The 16734-nt window shown below is 42.9% G+C and overlaps 1 protein-coding gene across 4 annotated transcripts in view; it reads right to left on the bottom strand.

Annotated features, from left to right (window-relative positions):
- Positions 1 to 16734, bottom strand: part of LOC114557016 (collagen alpha-6(VI) chain) — a 102917-nt gene that overhangs the window by 40544 nt on the left and 45639 nt on the right. For all 4 annotated transcript variants that reach the window (XM_028580226.1, XM_028580229.1, XM_028580230.1 and 1 more), the window contains 12 exons: positions 14547 to 15125; positions 13313 to 13891; positions 11995 to 12350; positions 10889 to 10967; positions 9522 to 9667; positions 4972 to 5064; positions 4654 to 4707; positions 4098 to 4169; positions 3618 to 3644; positions 3430 to 3474; positions 2307 to 2360; positions 746 to 808 (listed from right to left, as the gene is read on the bottom strand). In XM_028580226.1, coding sequence (XP_028436027.1) covers positions 746 to 808; positions 2307 to 2360; positions 3430 to 3474; positions 3618 to 3644; positions 4098 to 4169; positions 4654 to 4707; positions 4972 to 5064; positions 9522 to 9667; positions 10889 to 10967; positions 11995 to 12350; positions 13313 to 13891; positions 14547 to 15125 — 2147 coding nt within the window. The remainder of the gene's footprint in view (positions 1 to 745; positions 809 to 2306; positions 2361 to 3429; positions 3475 to 3617; positions 3645 to 4097; positions 4170 to 4653; positions 4708 to 4971; positions 5065 to 9521; positions 9668 to 10888; positions 10968 to 11994; positions 12351 to 13312; positions 13892 to 14546; positions 15126 to 16734) is intronic.

Raw genomic sequence — 16734 nt, 5'->3', positions numbered from 1 at the left:
CCGAGACTTTGAGGGGTTGAGGCCGAGACTTTGAGGAGTTAAGACCGAGACTTTGAGGGGTTCAGACCGAGACTTTGAGGGGTTCAGACCGAGACTTTGAGGGGTTGAGACCGAGACTTTGAGGGGTTGAGACCGAGACTTTGAGGAGTTGAGACCGAGACTTTGAGGGGTTGAGACCGAGACTTTGAGGGGTTGAGACCGAGACTTTGAGGGGTTGAGACCGAGACGTTCAGGGGTTGAGGCCTAGTCAAGACCAAGACCATCACAGTCTCACACTGCAAGACAAGATAAAAATGAAAAAACTACCCCTACTCAAACTCTACACAGATTTCTCGCATAAAAAAGTCTCAGAAGTGAATGTATTGATAAAATAGCAGACGAGAATTGTAAAAAGTTTCCAGTTGTTAGCCACCGTTGTTGTGATTGTTGCGGCGCTTTGCATTGTGGGAGTCGGTAGGCGAGATAGACTGGTCCGAGGCATACTGGAGATTTTCCTCCGGATCAGTACAACATGTGGGTATTTTTGGCATACTGCAGATTTCCCTTTTGTTTGATTACTGCATACTACATGCTACATTTGGGCCCAATCAGTTCGCCATGCAAGTATAGTATGTAGTTTTGATCTCGAGTACAACACCGCTGTAAGCTTCATCTGTGACTGCCTTAAGAGAGAGAGAGAGAGAGAGAGAGAGAGAGAGAGAGAGAGAGAGAGAGAGAGAGAGAGAGAGGAAATGTTTGGACTCACCGGATCTCCTCTGAGTCCTCGCTCTCCTTTTGGCCCCGCCTCCCCCCTGATACCCGGGATACCCTGAGGACGACACATCAACCTGTCAATCATCCAGCCGGGGGTCAGAGGTCAACGCCTCCGACAGCCGACCCATCGTAAATGGGTTAAAAATGTTTATAAATGTGTAAAGATTACACATTTAGATACAAAAATGTATGGCCTAGGGCGTAATCTACTCTAGATTTGACTGGTTTGACTGGACCTAGTCGATATCTCCGGGATTGCTCCGTTGCCGCCAGATGTCCCTCTTTTAGGCCGGATGTGCGTCCCCTTCCTCTTCCCAGACTATCTGTCTGAGTTTTCTGTTCCACGACTAAAACTACTTTTCAACGTACACATGTTCCACCAAAACTAGTTCCTTCCTGAGACTATTTAGCAGCGGGACCGTAGCTCCGTCCGGAGCTTAGCCCCGCCCAAGAGGATTGTGATTGGTTTAAAGAAATGCCAATAAACCAGAGCACGTTTTTCTCCCATCCCAGAATGCTATGTGGACTAGCAATGAGAGAATAGTCGGTGCATATATACTGTATATATATATATATATATATATATATATATATATATATATACAGTACAGGCCAAAAGTTTGGACACACTTTCTCATTCAATGTGTTTCCTTTTTATTTTCATGACTATTTACAAGACATCAGCATCACGGTGGTACGTTGACACCTCGCGCTAAAATAACAGCACACGTTCTTTTGTCCTTTTCCTCCTCCTTTCCTGAGAAAACACCTCTGAGACCTGCAGTTCTTGTGAAGTTATTAATAGAATTTTTTTTTATGGCACTGCATACAGTACAGGCCAAAAGTTTGGACACACCTTCTCATTCAATGCGTTTCCTTTTTATTTTCATGACTATTTACATTGTAGATTCTCACTGAAGGCATCAAAACTATGAATGAACACATATGGAATTATGTACTTAACAAAAAAGTGTGAAATAACTGAAAACATGTCTTATATTTTAGATTCTTCAAAGTAGTCACCCTTTTCTTTTTTTATTAATAAGGGAAAAACTTCCACTAATTAACCCTGACAAAGCACACCTGTGAAGGTAAAACCATTTCAGGTGACTACCTCATGAAGCTCATTGAGAGAACACCAAGGGTTTGCAGAGTTATCAAAAAAAGCAAAGGGTGGCTACTTTGAAGAATCTAAAATATAAGACATGTTTTCAGTTATTTCACACTTTTTTGTTAAGTACATAATTCCATATGTGTTCATTCATATATATATATATATATATATATATATATATATATATATATATATATATATATATATATATATATATATATATATATATATATATATAATTATTTTTTCCTGCTTGCTTTAGCTGTGTTTAAAAAGTAAAAGCACACCTATTTACACTCACAGAGATATTAAATAATGTTCATGTTAAATCATACAGGTAAAGTTTTTGTGCGTTGCTCACGGGTTAGATGAACACAAAGACAAACAGATGATCATATATTGAGACAAAAGAGAAAATGTAAGAGTATTAAAGATTTACTGGGTTTCCTGGGTCTCCTCTCACTCCTCGGCCTCCAGCTTTCCCCGGTACTCCCTGCGGACACAAAACCAGAAACAGGCTGAAAATCCCTCCAATCAGCTCGTTTCCTGAACACGCCCGCTCATTTCCTCCATAATGAAAACAGAAACACTTTCTCGGGATCATTACAGCTTATCAGTTTGTTGTTCAACTGTGAAAGTGAAAGGAGGGCGTCTCTCTCTCCCGCCTGCAGGGTTACCACTCGTTTCTGAGCATGGAGGTACAAAATAATCAACTTTAAAAAAAAGGACTTCAGAACTCTGAGGGAAAAAATAATCCTAAAAACAACCCTGAAGACAATCCGAAAGACAATCGTAAAGATAATCCTAAAAACAATCCTAAAAAAATCCTAAAAACAATCCTAAAAAAAAAATCCTAAAAACAATCCTAAAAAAAAAATCCTAAAAACAATCCTAAAAAAATCCTAAAAACAATCCTAAAGAAAATCCTAAAAATAATCCTAAAAAAAAAATCCTAAAAACAACCCATAAAACAATCCAAAAGACAATCCTAAAAAAAGGTTTTTCTCTGATTTCCAAGCGGATTAATGGACATTTATTCGGGATGCACATGTTAGATAATGATATCTTCGGGAAGAGGAAGTCTCTCTGAATCAGCGATAACTGATCCTCACTGGGAGAAGAGGAAAAAAGCTCTTTACCGAGATGATCTGTAGATGAAGATTTGTTGTTTGTATAAACTGTGTGTGTGTGTGTGTTCTCGTTTATCTATATTCGTGGGGTCCAAAAACCGGGAGTCCAGTATACTTGTGGGGTCCCGACAGCTTTGTGGGGACAAAATGCTGGACCCCACAAGTTTAAAGTGCTGTTTGAGGGTTAAGACTGTGTGTGTGTGCGTATGTCTGTGTGTATATATGTGTATATACTGTATGTGCGTATGTATATATATATATATAATGTATTTCTCCGAATGATTTGTATATGCGACCGGAAGATGTTTGCTAAACAAGTTTGTGGTGTCTTGTAATCCCATGTGGGCTGGACCAAATGTTTGACATGACACAGAAATAAAATTAAACTAAACTAAAAAAAAAAAAAAAAAAAAACTCTGCAGAGGTTCGTACCTGTTCTCCGCTAACTCCGTCCAGGCCCTCTTGTCCTTCCTCGCCCTGCAACGGTGGAAGAAAGCCGACAGTTACAGCTCCATTTCTCTCTCTCTGGATCTCACTAATGTTAATACAATCACCCCTCGGTGCATGCAGCACATCGCCTGATTGACTGTGAAACATGCCAGGAGGCCGGAGTCACTCACCCGGTCTCCACGGAGACCTCGGTTGCCCTGGAGACACAAACGGCACCAGTTAGACACTCAGCATCCACAAACTGTGTGCATCATTACTAATCGCTACAATAGGTTCCCATACTTTTTTCCTTCCCAATCCTGATTCCAATACAGAGTACTGATCCGATACCAGTGTGTTCATATGTATATATATATATATATATATATATATATATATATATATATATATATATATATAAATAAAAAAGGACAAGTTTGTGAACAGGCAACACACAGATTTTGATAATGTATAACTAAACACGTTACACACCGGGACTTTAAAATAGCCCATGGATGCGATATCACCATATTAGGCTGTATAAATAATAAAATAAAAGAATATTTTAGGCAGTATCGGATGCTTTCCCCATACTGGTTATCGGTATTGGAACATCTCTACTAATCACTGATATAATAAGTAGTTCTGAGCGGTGTGGAGCAGTGGTTTACCTTCGACCCTCTGAGCCCAGAACAGCCCTGCACCCCCGGAGGTCCGCTCGGCCCGGGACCCCCTCGCTCCCCCTGCAACACACAAACACAGTAAGAATCATCGGTCCGCGTACTGTAAAGGCAATGACCCTTTGTCAAGACAGTTTTATTTGTGTAGCACATTTCAGCAACAGGGCAATTCAAAGTGCTTTACATAAAACATTAAAGAGCAGTTAAAAACGATTAAAAAATGTAAAACAGATAAAATACGAGAATATAATTTACAGTGCAGTATAAGAAATGAACAATTATTTAAAGACAGGCAACATCAAAAAGAAAGGTCCTCAGCCTTGATTTAAAAGAAGTGAGAGTTTCTGCGGAGCTGCAGTTTTCTGGGAGGTTGAGATGTGGAGCATAAAAACTGAGCTGCTTCTCCGTGTTTAGTTCTGGCTCCGGGGACAGAAAGCAGAAACCTGTCCCAGAGGACCTGAGAGGTTGCCAAAAATTCCTTTAAGCAGGAAAAAGAAAAAAAAACTGGAGTCAGTACGTTTAAAGTGTAAAGTGAAGCAACACTTACAGCTGTGCCCTCGTCTCCTGGGAAGCCGGGGAATCCCTTCTGTCCCGACACGCCCTGTTCACAGAAAACACACACACACACACACGCACGGACACACACACACACACACACACACATATATATATTTAACATTGACCTCTGAATGCATGACAATAAGAGTTGAAGTGATTTGTGTCTGCCTTTACTTTGAAATATCCAAAGTTGAAGCGGGTCTGCTAGCTCTCAGCTCAGACCAGCCTTCTTTTTAGCCTTTTAACACGTTTTCCCAAACGTTCCTGACATCATGTTTAAAGTTTAAAAGGTGTGTATTTCAGTCACCTTTGACCCCGGGGGGCCCCGAATGCCCCGGCTGCCTTCGTGTCCCGAACATTTGCACATGACGCCGCAGCACTCCCTATCTGACACCGTGTCCTGCAGAGAGAGAGAGAGAGAGAGAATATAGAGAGAGAGAGAGAGAGAGAGAGAATAGAGAGAGAGAGAGAGAGAGAGAGAGAATAGAGAGAGAGAGAGAGAGCAGAGGAGACAACCATAAACACAAACTCAGGGTTTTCCCTACCATTATAAGTCTTAGGTGCAGCACCCGAGCCGTGTTTTTCAGCACCTAAGCTGAATAAATGTGGAATGCCGCGGAAAAGCGCCAAAAACAGCAAAAATAAGTGCCAAAAACTTTGAAAAAAGCATCAAAATAACTAAAAGATTTTTCTCAGAACCAATAATTGTAGTTGGACTTATTTAGCAAGTTTTGTCTTCACACCCCAATTTCTTCATTGAACTCTCTAGTTCTGCTCTAGCTTTTCCAAAGTTTTAGACAAAGGTATGGTGATAACGATAGTCCAAAATTATGTCGAATTGCATTTTTTTTTTTTTTTATTGAAAAACATCACATTTTCTTGAGGAAAGACCCCTAAACCCCTCCGCCAATTACACACACCGAAGTATTGGAAAAACACTGAAACTAATACATACTTTATGGTTTATGTCTATGGAGCTTATTTATAAAAACAAACAGTTCAGATTTGAGAGTTTACTGCCGGGAGAATGAGTAACATTATACAGTTAAAATCTTTTTTTGCTCACTTAAATCCTTGAAATTAACATTTGACAGCGTGTTTGATATTCGTTTACTGCCTTAAAGGTGCGGTAGGTAAGACTTATAAAACTACCTTTCTGTCATATTTGCTGAAACTGACCCTATGTTCCAGTAGAACTACATGAAGCAGGTCATTTAAACACAAATCCACCTCCTCTTGCTCCTCCTACAGCCTGTAGTGAGATTTGCAAAAATCCACAGCTCCCTGTTCAGATGCACCAATCAGGGCCAATCACTGCGTGTCAATCACTGCTCACACATTCATTCTCCCTTGTGGGGGGAGGGGCTTAGGAGACAGTTATGGGCTTTAGCCGAAAGGGGGGGAGGGACTGAGAAGTTGTCGTTCAAATTCTTTGGCTAAGTCCTGGATCTTCACAATCACACCTACAGCACCTTTAATAACTGTATTTATCTTTAAAGTCTGCTGAGACATTAAACGCAGTGTGTGTTTTTGTGTCTCTTTTCATCTTAAGTAAGTTAAGTGATGCTTGTTTGTCTCTGTCTCCTCGCTCAAATCTTCAATAAAATGCTCATTATTAAAAAAAAAAAATATTCTATAATATTTCTTTTTCACAAAACCAAATTTGGTTTACCCAACTTTTTTTTTTTTTTTTTTGGTCAAACAATATTCATGACAAAAGATTTTTCATTGAAGCCGTGTTTTTACTCTTTGTAGAGACACACACAAGTACATTTATAGAAAAGTTTGAATATCTTGCTTCTTAAAAACATCAGACGCTGGGACAAGTTAACTGGATACTTCTTTGCCAATGGCTTTTCCTTATCATGTTGAGTAATTTGACATATTTTCTTCAAACAACAAGCCCCTGAGGCTTTTCTTTTTCTAGTTCCCATTGCTGCCAACAGACCAAGCCAGAACAGGAAAACCCTCCAACCCTCTAGATTTTATCTTAGATTGAAGGGGTTTTTTATTCTCTTGTAGAGCTCAAATGTAAAATGAAAGCCTATCGCTCTACAAGCAACAGACACCGTCTGGTACAATTGTTTTGCACCTGATGTGAATGTAGTGGCCGATGTCCGCTCTCTCTGTGTTGCCGTTCACTTCAGGAAATAACAACAACCTTGGAGCTAGCGAGCTACACGCTGAAAACGGCAAGTTTTGAAGAACATTTGGATGGTGCAACAAGGCAGGTCTGATTGGTTCTTTCAGGGAATGATTGTAAAGATGTATAAAGAATATGTTTAGTGCATTTCCTCTAACTGGGACATTTTGGAACCGATTGGTGGGACTGCTGTGGACGAAGTCCACACGGAGATACACTGGTAAGAGCCAATGAGGTTTAACCATGTATCAGCTAATTTAAATAGCTCACGGTACTGGATTGCGTTAACAGTTATCTAATCTTTTTTTGTGCACGTTATAGGTTTACAGAGTGAAAAAGCCCAAAGTCCCCCCAAAGGGACTTACCATCTCCAAAAGAAAACACTGTTCACCAACTGCTCCAAACAGCTCTATTGTAGTCCAGCCTTTACTTCAGAGACCAACGTGGTCACTTTGGAACACACGTTATAATGCTCGCCTAGCTGCTAGCATGGTACGCCCTCATACTCTGCTTCTGACTGGCTAGTAGTCCTTACCTAGGTACTGTCAGGGCACGCCCTCATACTCTGCTTCTGACTGGCTAGTAGTCCTTACCTAGGTACTGTCAGGGCACGCCCTCATACTCTGCTTCTGATTGGCTAGTAGTCCTTACCTAGGTACTGTCAGGGCACGCCCTCATACTCTGCTTCTGACTGGCTAGTAGTCCTTACCTAGGTACTGTCAGGGCACACCCTCATACTCTGCTTCTGACTGGCTAGTAGTCCTTACCTAGGTACTGTCAGGGCACGCCCTCATACTCTGCTTCTGACTGGCAAGTAGTCCTTACCTAGCTACTGTCAGGACACGCCCTCATACTCTGCTTCTGACTGGCTAGTAGTCCTTACCTAGGTACTGTCAGGGCACGCCCTCATACTCTGCTTCTGACTGGCTAGTAGTCCTTACCTAGGTACTGTCAGGGCACGCCCTCATACTCTGCTTCTGACTGGCTAGTAGTCCTTACCTAGGTACTGTCAGGGCACGCCCTCATACTCTGCTTCTGACTGGCTAGTAGTCCTTACCTAGGTACTGTCAGGGCACACGCCTCATACTCTGCTTCTGACTGGCTAGTAGTCCTTACCTAGGTACTGTCAGGGCACGCCCTCATACTCTGCTTCTGACTGGCTAGTAGTCCTTACCTAGCTACTGTCAGGACACGCCCTCATACTCTGCTTCTGACTGGCTAGTAGTCCTTACCTAGGTACTGTCAGGGCACGCCCTCATACTCTGCTTCTGACTGGCTAGTAGTCCTTACCTAGCTACTGTCAGGACACGCCCTCATACTCTGCTTCTGACTGGCTAGTAGTCCTTACCTAGGTACTGTCAGGACACGCCCCCATACTCTGCTTCTGACTGGCTAGTAGTCCTTACCTAGGTACTGTCAGGACACGCCCCCATACTCTGCTTCTGACTGGCTAGTAGTCCTTACCTAGGTACTGTCAGGACACGCCCTTATACTCTGCTTCTGATTGGCTAGTAGTCCTTACCTAGCTACTGTCAGGGTACACCCTCATACTCTGCTTCTGACTGGCTAGTAGTCCTTACCTAGGTACTGTCAAGACACGCCCCCATACTCTGCTTCTGACTGGCTAGTAGTCCTTACCTAGGTACTGTCAGGACACGCCCCCATACTCTGCTTCTGACTGGCTAGTAGTCCTTACCTAGGTACTGTCAGGACACGCCCTCATACTCTGCTTCTGACTGGCTAGTAGTCCTTACCTAGGTAATGTCAGGACACGCCCTTATACTCTGCTTCTGACTGGCTAGTAGTCCTTACCTAGGTACTGTCAGGACACGCCCCCATACTCTGCTTCTGACTGGCTAGTAGTCCTTACCTAGGTACTGTCAGGACACGCCCCCATACTCTGCTTCTGACTGGCTAGTAGTCCTTACCTAGGTACTGTCAGGACACGCCCTCATACTCTGCTTCTGACTGGCTAGTAGTCCTTACCTAGGTAATGTCAGGACACGCCCTTATACTCTGCTTCTGATTGGCTAGTAGTCCTTACCTAGCTACTGTCAGGACACGCCCTCATACTCTGCTTCTGACTGGCTAGTAGTCCTTACCTAGCTACTGTCAGGACACGCCCTCATACTCTGCTTCTGACTGGCTAGTAGTCCTTACCTAGGTACTGTCAGGACACGCCCCCATACTCTGCTTCTGACTGGCTAGTAGTCCTTACCTAGGTAATGCGCATGTGCGACTCCCAACAAAGATGGGACAGAAGTGCGATGCCTCACTCTGTAGCTAAAACAGAGAGCTCAACACACAGGTTGAAAAGAGGAGCTGGAGCAATGTGCAGTACAACTAAAATATTGTGTGTTTTTTGAAAATTAAACCATGTAAACCTATTCTGATACAATCTCTAAATACAATTATGAACCTGAAAATGAGCACAATATGAGCACTTTAATATTGTATTAGGCGATTACTTTTGCGGGGTGGAAATGTTCCACCAAAACAAGTTCCTTCCTGAGACTGTTTAGCAGAGCCCCAGTCGCTCCGTCCAGAGCTTAGCGCCGCCCAAGACCGATTGTGAAATGCGAAGAACCTACAGCGTTTTTTTTTAACTTCTATCCCAGAATGCATCTGTGGTGTAGCCAGACCTTTACTCTATAGCACTGTGGAGATAGAGCTGGCAATGTGAGACTACGTAAGCAGTAACGTGCCGGACTTACGATCTGTTTGAGGATGGTGCTGCCGACGCTCTGCATGCCGATGCTGAGAGGAAGCTTGTAGCCGAATCCTCGGCCAAACTCCACCATCTGCAGCTGGGCGGGGTCACGCACCCCCTCCAGAGCCACCGTCAGCAGGGCGCTCACCCCTGCACACAGTAAACACACCAAATAAGAAAACATTTAACACGTGTATTTTTTCTACAGACCTCTGTATTGCCTGCGACCATAATGGATCTACATAATTTCCTTTATGTTATTAATAGGGCTGGGTGCCGGATTCCATACTTTTTATTTCATCCTTAGTATCGAGTATCAAAAAAAGAAGCCTCGTCATTCAATACCTAATTTCCATACCCAAAGCTGCCTACACATGATAAGCGATTTGCAAAGCGCAGCGCATGTATATGTCATCAAGGGTGGCAAGGAAGCTATTTCCCGTTGCTAGGTAACGACATGATGTTATCTCATCGGTAGCGCTTTCGAAAGGTCAGCGGCAACTAGGCCAAAGTTGAAATAATTTTCGAGCGCAAAGCGGCAAATCCGGCACCGCTCTCCCCCCGTAGCAAATCAGTGGAACAACCCGCGCAGAGCAGTTTCGCCGCCTATCATGTGTAGGCGGAGTAAATCTCATCAGCATCAGTGAGCCAATCAGCATGCAGCATGCTTCTATCAAGATCTAGTAATGTCTTTGATTGGGTGTCTAACGTTACACATTGTAGAGACACGCAGGAAAAACTCTACGTTACACAGGAAAAACCAAACTCTAGTTAGGCCAATCACATCTAGGGTTGGGTGCAACCGGGTCTCGGTACCCAACCCTAGGTTCCCACGCAACCGGTAGGAATCGGATGGGATTAGAACGCAAATTTCGGTTCCTCATTACGGTTCCACTTAACGTGTCGACTGAAATATTTTCCCTCTGTCGCTCCGAAACGGAAGTAAATATAGCACACTTTCTCTTTCTTATTAGATATTTAAGTACTTTAAAATGTTAATATATTGTTAAATTTAAACCATTTTCAATTAAAAAAAACAACTCCATAAAAGAGCCTTTCTTTGTTGTCATTTTTCAGTTTTTCAAGAATCGGTTTAGGAATCGGCATCGTTTTAAAAGTACCGGTTCGGCATCGTAATCATAAAAATCAAAACGGTACCCAACCCTAATCACATTGTGTATAAAGTCGGTGGGCGGGGCTTAACATAATGACGGCAGAGTTGCGACGGTTCCTGCTACTTGAAAACAAAGAAGATGGCTGCCGCTGCTGGCGAACAGCGATCTTTGGAATCGGCCCAACATCTTGATGTGGGTCTGACTTGTCAGGCTACCATGTTCCATCTCCACATAAAAAACCTCTCGGAGATTTTACCAGACTTTCGCAGCAGATCGGAGTCATGCTCCAGTTTCATCACGTCTTCATCGAGTCCGTCAGAGAAGATCACCAGCACCTGATGGACGAGATCAAGTTAGAGTGCTTTTATTGTTAAAATCCTTAATAAGAATACTACATCCCATCTCCTTAACAATGGTTAAATGCCAAAATCGATCACTCAACTACTCGATTAATCGAGTAGTTGTCAATTATTAAATTAATCGACAACTATTTTGATAATTGATTGGTTTGAGTCACAAAACTTGATTCCAGCTTGTTAAATGTGAATATGTTCTCGTCTCTTCTCTCCTCTGTGACAGTAAACGGAATATCTTTGAGTTGGGTGCAGACGTCATCTTGGGCTTATTTGGGAAAAACTGATCCACATTTTTCACCATTTTCTTCCAAACAACTCAATCATTCATCCAGAAAATAATCTGCATATTAACTGACACATAGTAACACACACACACACACACAGACAGACAGACACACAGTAACACACACGTGTCTAGTAAAAGTAATAGACCGGAGGATTTAACACTGGCCAACTTGCACTTGTTATTTCTTTTCATGGTTTGATCCCAAATTGGTGGCAGATTTGTGGTTTGGGATCCCAATGATATCCAATATGTGGAACAATGAATTAGAGAGTAATTGTCCTGACTTCCTGAACAACAAAAAGGATCTTACTCTTCAACTAAAAGGTCTATCTCGATCCTTTCCATAATGTTGTCAGGCACTTAGAGTCTGTCAGCGGCAAAAACTGAACTTTTAGTGGATGCTAACTGACGCTGAACATTTGTCCATTAATGCTACATTGCAGCTTGTTTCGCCGCTGCTGACTGCAGCATTCTTGGAACGATTTCAAAGATTGTCGTTCCCATGAGTCACTTAGACACAAAAACATAGGAAAATAGGATCCAGGTTTAAAAACACCTAAACCTAATCTTTTAAACAGCATTCTTAATGCTAAGAAATACTGTGAAACTCTCAGTTCCAACTCAAATCTACATGAATAAAGAAAAACAAAATTTACAAAAGGATGTCAACAGAATAACTTTTACATTTTTTGTGTATGTTTGTGTACGTCTCAGCCTCACCTTAACACCAGCTCTGGACTCGGTGCTGAACTTCTGCGCAAAGGATTGCAGCATGGCGGTGTTGAAATAAGTAGGCTGTGTCAACTGCACACTCATTACTTTTTTCACCACGTCGGCGCTGTAGCCCTCAAAGTTGAAGTCATACAGGGAGCGTCCATCCCGACCCACCACTCGGAAGGCGATGTTGGTCTTGACGGGTGCGGTGCCGACGCAGCACAGGCCTTGTACGGAGGAAACATAACGGACGATCTCTGGCAGGAAGGTCTGGAGCTTGGTGTGGCCACTAATCAGCACCTGATCAGGAGCTCCGGTCCTTCGAGATATATCGAATCCCATGGCGATATCGATGGTGCAGCCTGTAGCAAAGGGAAACATGTCTTTATCTTCAGCAGACATAGACGTAGACAGGGCTTTAAACTGACACACGCCAACCCACCAAATGCGGGTAAAAATCTACTTAACATTTTTAAGTTACCAGCCAATTTGGCCGGTGATGAATGAAGCAAATAACTGCAGAAATGTTTCCACCAAGAAAGTCTTTGGCTTGGAAAAGCAATCCTTATCTGGCCAACACTGCCTTTAACACTAATCCTACATTTCCTATTAACACCATGTCATGACATGTCGTACAACCGTTGGCTACATGCCTAGCGTGTGGTATCAATTACAAGTTGCGCTGCAACAGAAAAGCAGAACAGAACAGTGCCACAACAAACCAGAGGAGCTGAAATTAAAGTTAGTTAGAAAAAAACAACGTAGCCTGTGAAAAATCTGATTGGCTGGTAACTTTAAAAATCTACTAGCCATGTTGGCTGGTGATCAAAAAAAAGTTAATTTAAAGTCCTGGATGTAGAGCATGTGTCAAACTCTTTTTGTGTCTTTTGTCCCACCCAGTTGTGCACAAAACCAAAAAGAAAGGAAACTGTTTTTTCAAACTGCAATTACGCGACACTCAAAGCAGAATTTGGCAGATTTGCCGACTTTGAGGCTCAGAAATTCCCCACAGAAGCAGAGAGTTTACATATTTAGGCTGTGAAACAAGTTATTGTGAATCGGCTGTTTTTAAAAATTGGATTTTTGTTAATTTATCAAATTCTATGATGGCTTAGGAACTTTTTTGCTGACTTTTTTGGGGCTTTATGTCGACCAAACTGTAAGTGCGATGACATGCAATAATACAGTCGATATTTGACTTTTTCGAAATAAAAGCACGTGAATAAACTACACGTCTGGCTTTTGATGTTAAATTGAGTTTGACACCCCTGACATAAAGGAACATGGTGGGTAAGAAGAAGCAAAGTCACACATTTTGACTCACCCTTAACATCTTCGGGGGGTTTAGATTTGCAGATTGTGTCGACCACCTTTTGCTTGATGTTTTCCAAGCTGCCGAAGTTCCGCACGGTGAACAACCTCTCCGGGGTGCCAGTGATCTGCAGGAGCTGCAGGTCGTGGACGTCTCCAATGCCAATGACAAACACCTCGACCCCCAGAGCCCGGAGACGGTCGGCTGCATCCTCCACGTCATCCTGCGACTCGCCGTCGGTGATCAGCACCAGATTCTGGGAGATCCCGTCAGATCTTCGGCCGCCCCGTGTTGCCTCGAAATAATCCTTGATGGAATCCAGGGCCTCTCCGATGAGGGTGCCTCCGCCCTTCTGCTCCATTGCCAAAATGTGCTTGGTTACAGCTTCCTCGCTGTAGAACTTGTCGAGGTAAAACTCATCTTGGAAAGTGTCGCTGAACTGGGCAAGTCCTACCCGCACTAAATCTTCACTGACTTTGAAGCTGTTCACCAGGTCTGTGGTGAACTTCTTCATGGTGGTGTAGTCCTGTGGGTCAATGCTGCCAGACTGATCCAACAGGAAGACCAGGTCAGCCTGCTGTTTTTCACAAACTGCAAAAGCAAAGAGAGGAAATGTATCCACATCGAAAAAAAAAAAGAAAACTTTTTGGCGGACTTCAAGTTCATTTGAATTTATCCCGGGTAGCTTTTAACACTCAACTTTCTTTGTAATTGGAGGCTCTTTCCAAGCTCTTCCATTGACCAATGCCAATATTTTTGGTCTACAATAGCAGTGTATCTCAATTCATCACAAGTACATCTATATGCCGATGACACTGTCATTTATACATCTGGTGCCAATAGATTTGAAATTTAGAACTCCCTACAACACAAGTTTAACTCTATTCAAAATTGGTTCTAGTTCAGCAAACATGTGACATCCTTCAAATAATTTGGTCTTTTTTATTGATCTACTGCTTTCTTTTTAAAAACATGGAGAGCACCTAATGTGTCCGTATCAAAGTCCTCACTGCTCCATGTACGAATCTTTGAAGTGGTTACCCCTAAATACTCAAAGACATTCCTATGAGTCTTTGCAAAGCCATTTTTTCTTTGCTCAAGGTGGTGTAATATAGCGAGAAAGAAAGTGAGGCTGGAAAGACATGCTGCTGTTGGGTTATACAAAATAAATTCCAGTGGTACACATTTTTACATTGCTAAATACCATCAGGTTAAAGTGAAACAATATGCGGGTGAATTGACTTACCTGGCTTGGTGGAATTGCAGAGGACATGAGAAATATTCTTGTAGAGAGTTTCCAGGGCTTTAAAGTTATCTACGTAGAAAACTCTGGAAGTTTCATGTCCAGCCATGATCTCCAGCTGTGTCTTGTTGGCTCCTTCGACTCCGATACTAAAGACGCTGACCCCTTTGTCTCGCAGTGCCACGGACGGCGCAACCAGACTGTTACGGTCGGTAGCATCCCCGTCTGTGATCACCATGAGAATCTGCGGCACCTTGAGATCCGCTCGACCGCCATGTTCTTTGTTGAAGAACTCTAACGAGTATTTCAATGCTTTGCCGGTGTAGGTGTCTCCGTATGGCGACTTCAGTGCCATAATTGCATTAAGAACTTCACGTTTGGAGCTATACTGTTTCAGAGTGAAAATAGATTTGGCATCGGTGGAGTAGACAATGACCCCAAAGCGAGTCAGGTCCTCGCCAACTGTGGTTTGGTTCACCAATGACTCCATGAACTTCTGCATGCTTTTGAACTTGGGGAGGGTTATGCTTGTGGAGCCGTCCACAAGGAAAATAATGTCAGCTTCTTCTGTCTTCTTACAATCTGGTTGGAAATAAAAAAAAAAAAAATAATAATAATAATAATATGTTTATTTGATATAGCACCTTTTACAGACAAAGTCACAAAGTGCTTCAAATGATAAACATTTGTAAAAATACAGATCCAACAAGCAAGGAAAAAAATTTATAATTGAAAGACAGAGGGCAGAAAAGGACAGAGAGCAAACGGGGTCAGAGGGAAATGTAGCAAAAGGTAGTCAGAGGGAAAGGTAGCAGGAACGTTTAGGAAGATAAAAAACAGAAAGAAAATCAATCAACATTATATACCGCTAGACTAGCTTAGCACAGATGCCGGAGGTAACCGGCTCCATCTAGCCTAGCTTAGACCAGGTCCTGGAGCTAACCGGCTCCATCTAGCCTAGCTTAGCACAGATCCTGGAGGTAACTGGCTCCATCTAACCTAGCTTAGCACAGATCCTTGAGGTAACCGGCTCCATCCAGCCTAGATTAGCCCAGATCCTGGAGGTAACTGGCTCCATCTAGCCTAGCTTAGCACAGATCCTCGAGGTAACCGGCTCCATCTAGCCTAGCTTAGCACAGATCCTGGAGGTAACTGGCTCCATCTAGCCTAGCTTAGCACAGATCCTGGAGGTAACTGGCTCCATCTAGCCTAGCTTAGCACAGATCCTCGAGGTAACCAGCTGCATCTAACCTAGCTTAGCACAGATCCTGGAGGTAACCGGCTCCATCTAGCCTAGCTTAGCACAGATCCTCGAGGTAACCGGCTCCATCTAGCCTACTGCTCCCAATAAGTGACAAAATGACACCAACATTTTCCTATTTACATGTTGTGATTTGTATAGTCACAGCGTGTACAAATAACCAGGTCACATGACACACAGCCATCTTCTAACCGTATACATACTGGGAACTATATTCTCAGAAAGGCGAAGCACTGCTACTTGGGCGGAGTGATATGCTCAACACCTGAAAAGCACCGTTGTTGCTCTCTGCTCCTCACCACGGGGCTTCTCAGGTGCTGCAAGGAAATCACTCTGCCCAAGTAGCAGAAGTAGCAGTGCTTCACCTTCTGAGAATATAGTTCCCAGTATGTATACGGTTAGAAGATGGCTGTGTCTCATGTGACCTTGTTATTTGTAGACGCTGTGACTATACAAATCACAACATGTAAATAGGAAAATGCTGCCGTTATTTTGTCACGTATCGGGATTTAGTTAGATTAAGTCCATAAATTGTGTGCAAAGTTGAAACTGCAGGCTAGTAATTGCATTCCCACATGAAGTGAACCAAACTCTAGAGCACCAAGACCTCCGGTTTCAAGTGGACCAGAGTGTGTTTATTTGAACCGCACCAGAATTTGAATGAGCTTTCACACCGCACCAAACCAACCGGACCGTAGGAATAAACGCTCCAGGGCTCGGTTAAAACGGACCAAACAGCACAGGTGTGTAAGCAACCAGAGAGTTAAAGAAAAAAATGAGTAGGAATCTGTGTCTTTACATGCTTTAAATCAGTGGTTCCCAACCTTTTTTCCTTGCCGCCCCCCCTACTCATGTCTAAGAAAAGCTGAGCCCCCCCGAAACCAAAGTTGAGGTAACTCTCGAGATAGAGCCTTACTTGCTTTTTTGATA

The sequence above is a fragment of the Perca flavescens genome, chromosome 6 (genome assembly GCF_004354835.1).
Source record: "Perca flavescens isolate YP-PL-M2 chromosome 6, PFLA_1.0, whole genome shotgun sequence".
In the NCBI taxonomy this organism is placed as follows: domain Eukaryota; kingdom Metazoa; phylum Chordata; class Actinopteri; order Perciformes; family Percidae; genus Perca; species Perca flavescens.
Note: the sequence above shows the minus strand (reverse complement) of the source record. Positions and strands in the feature narration are given on the sequence as shown.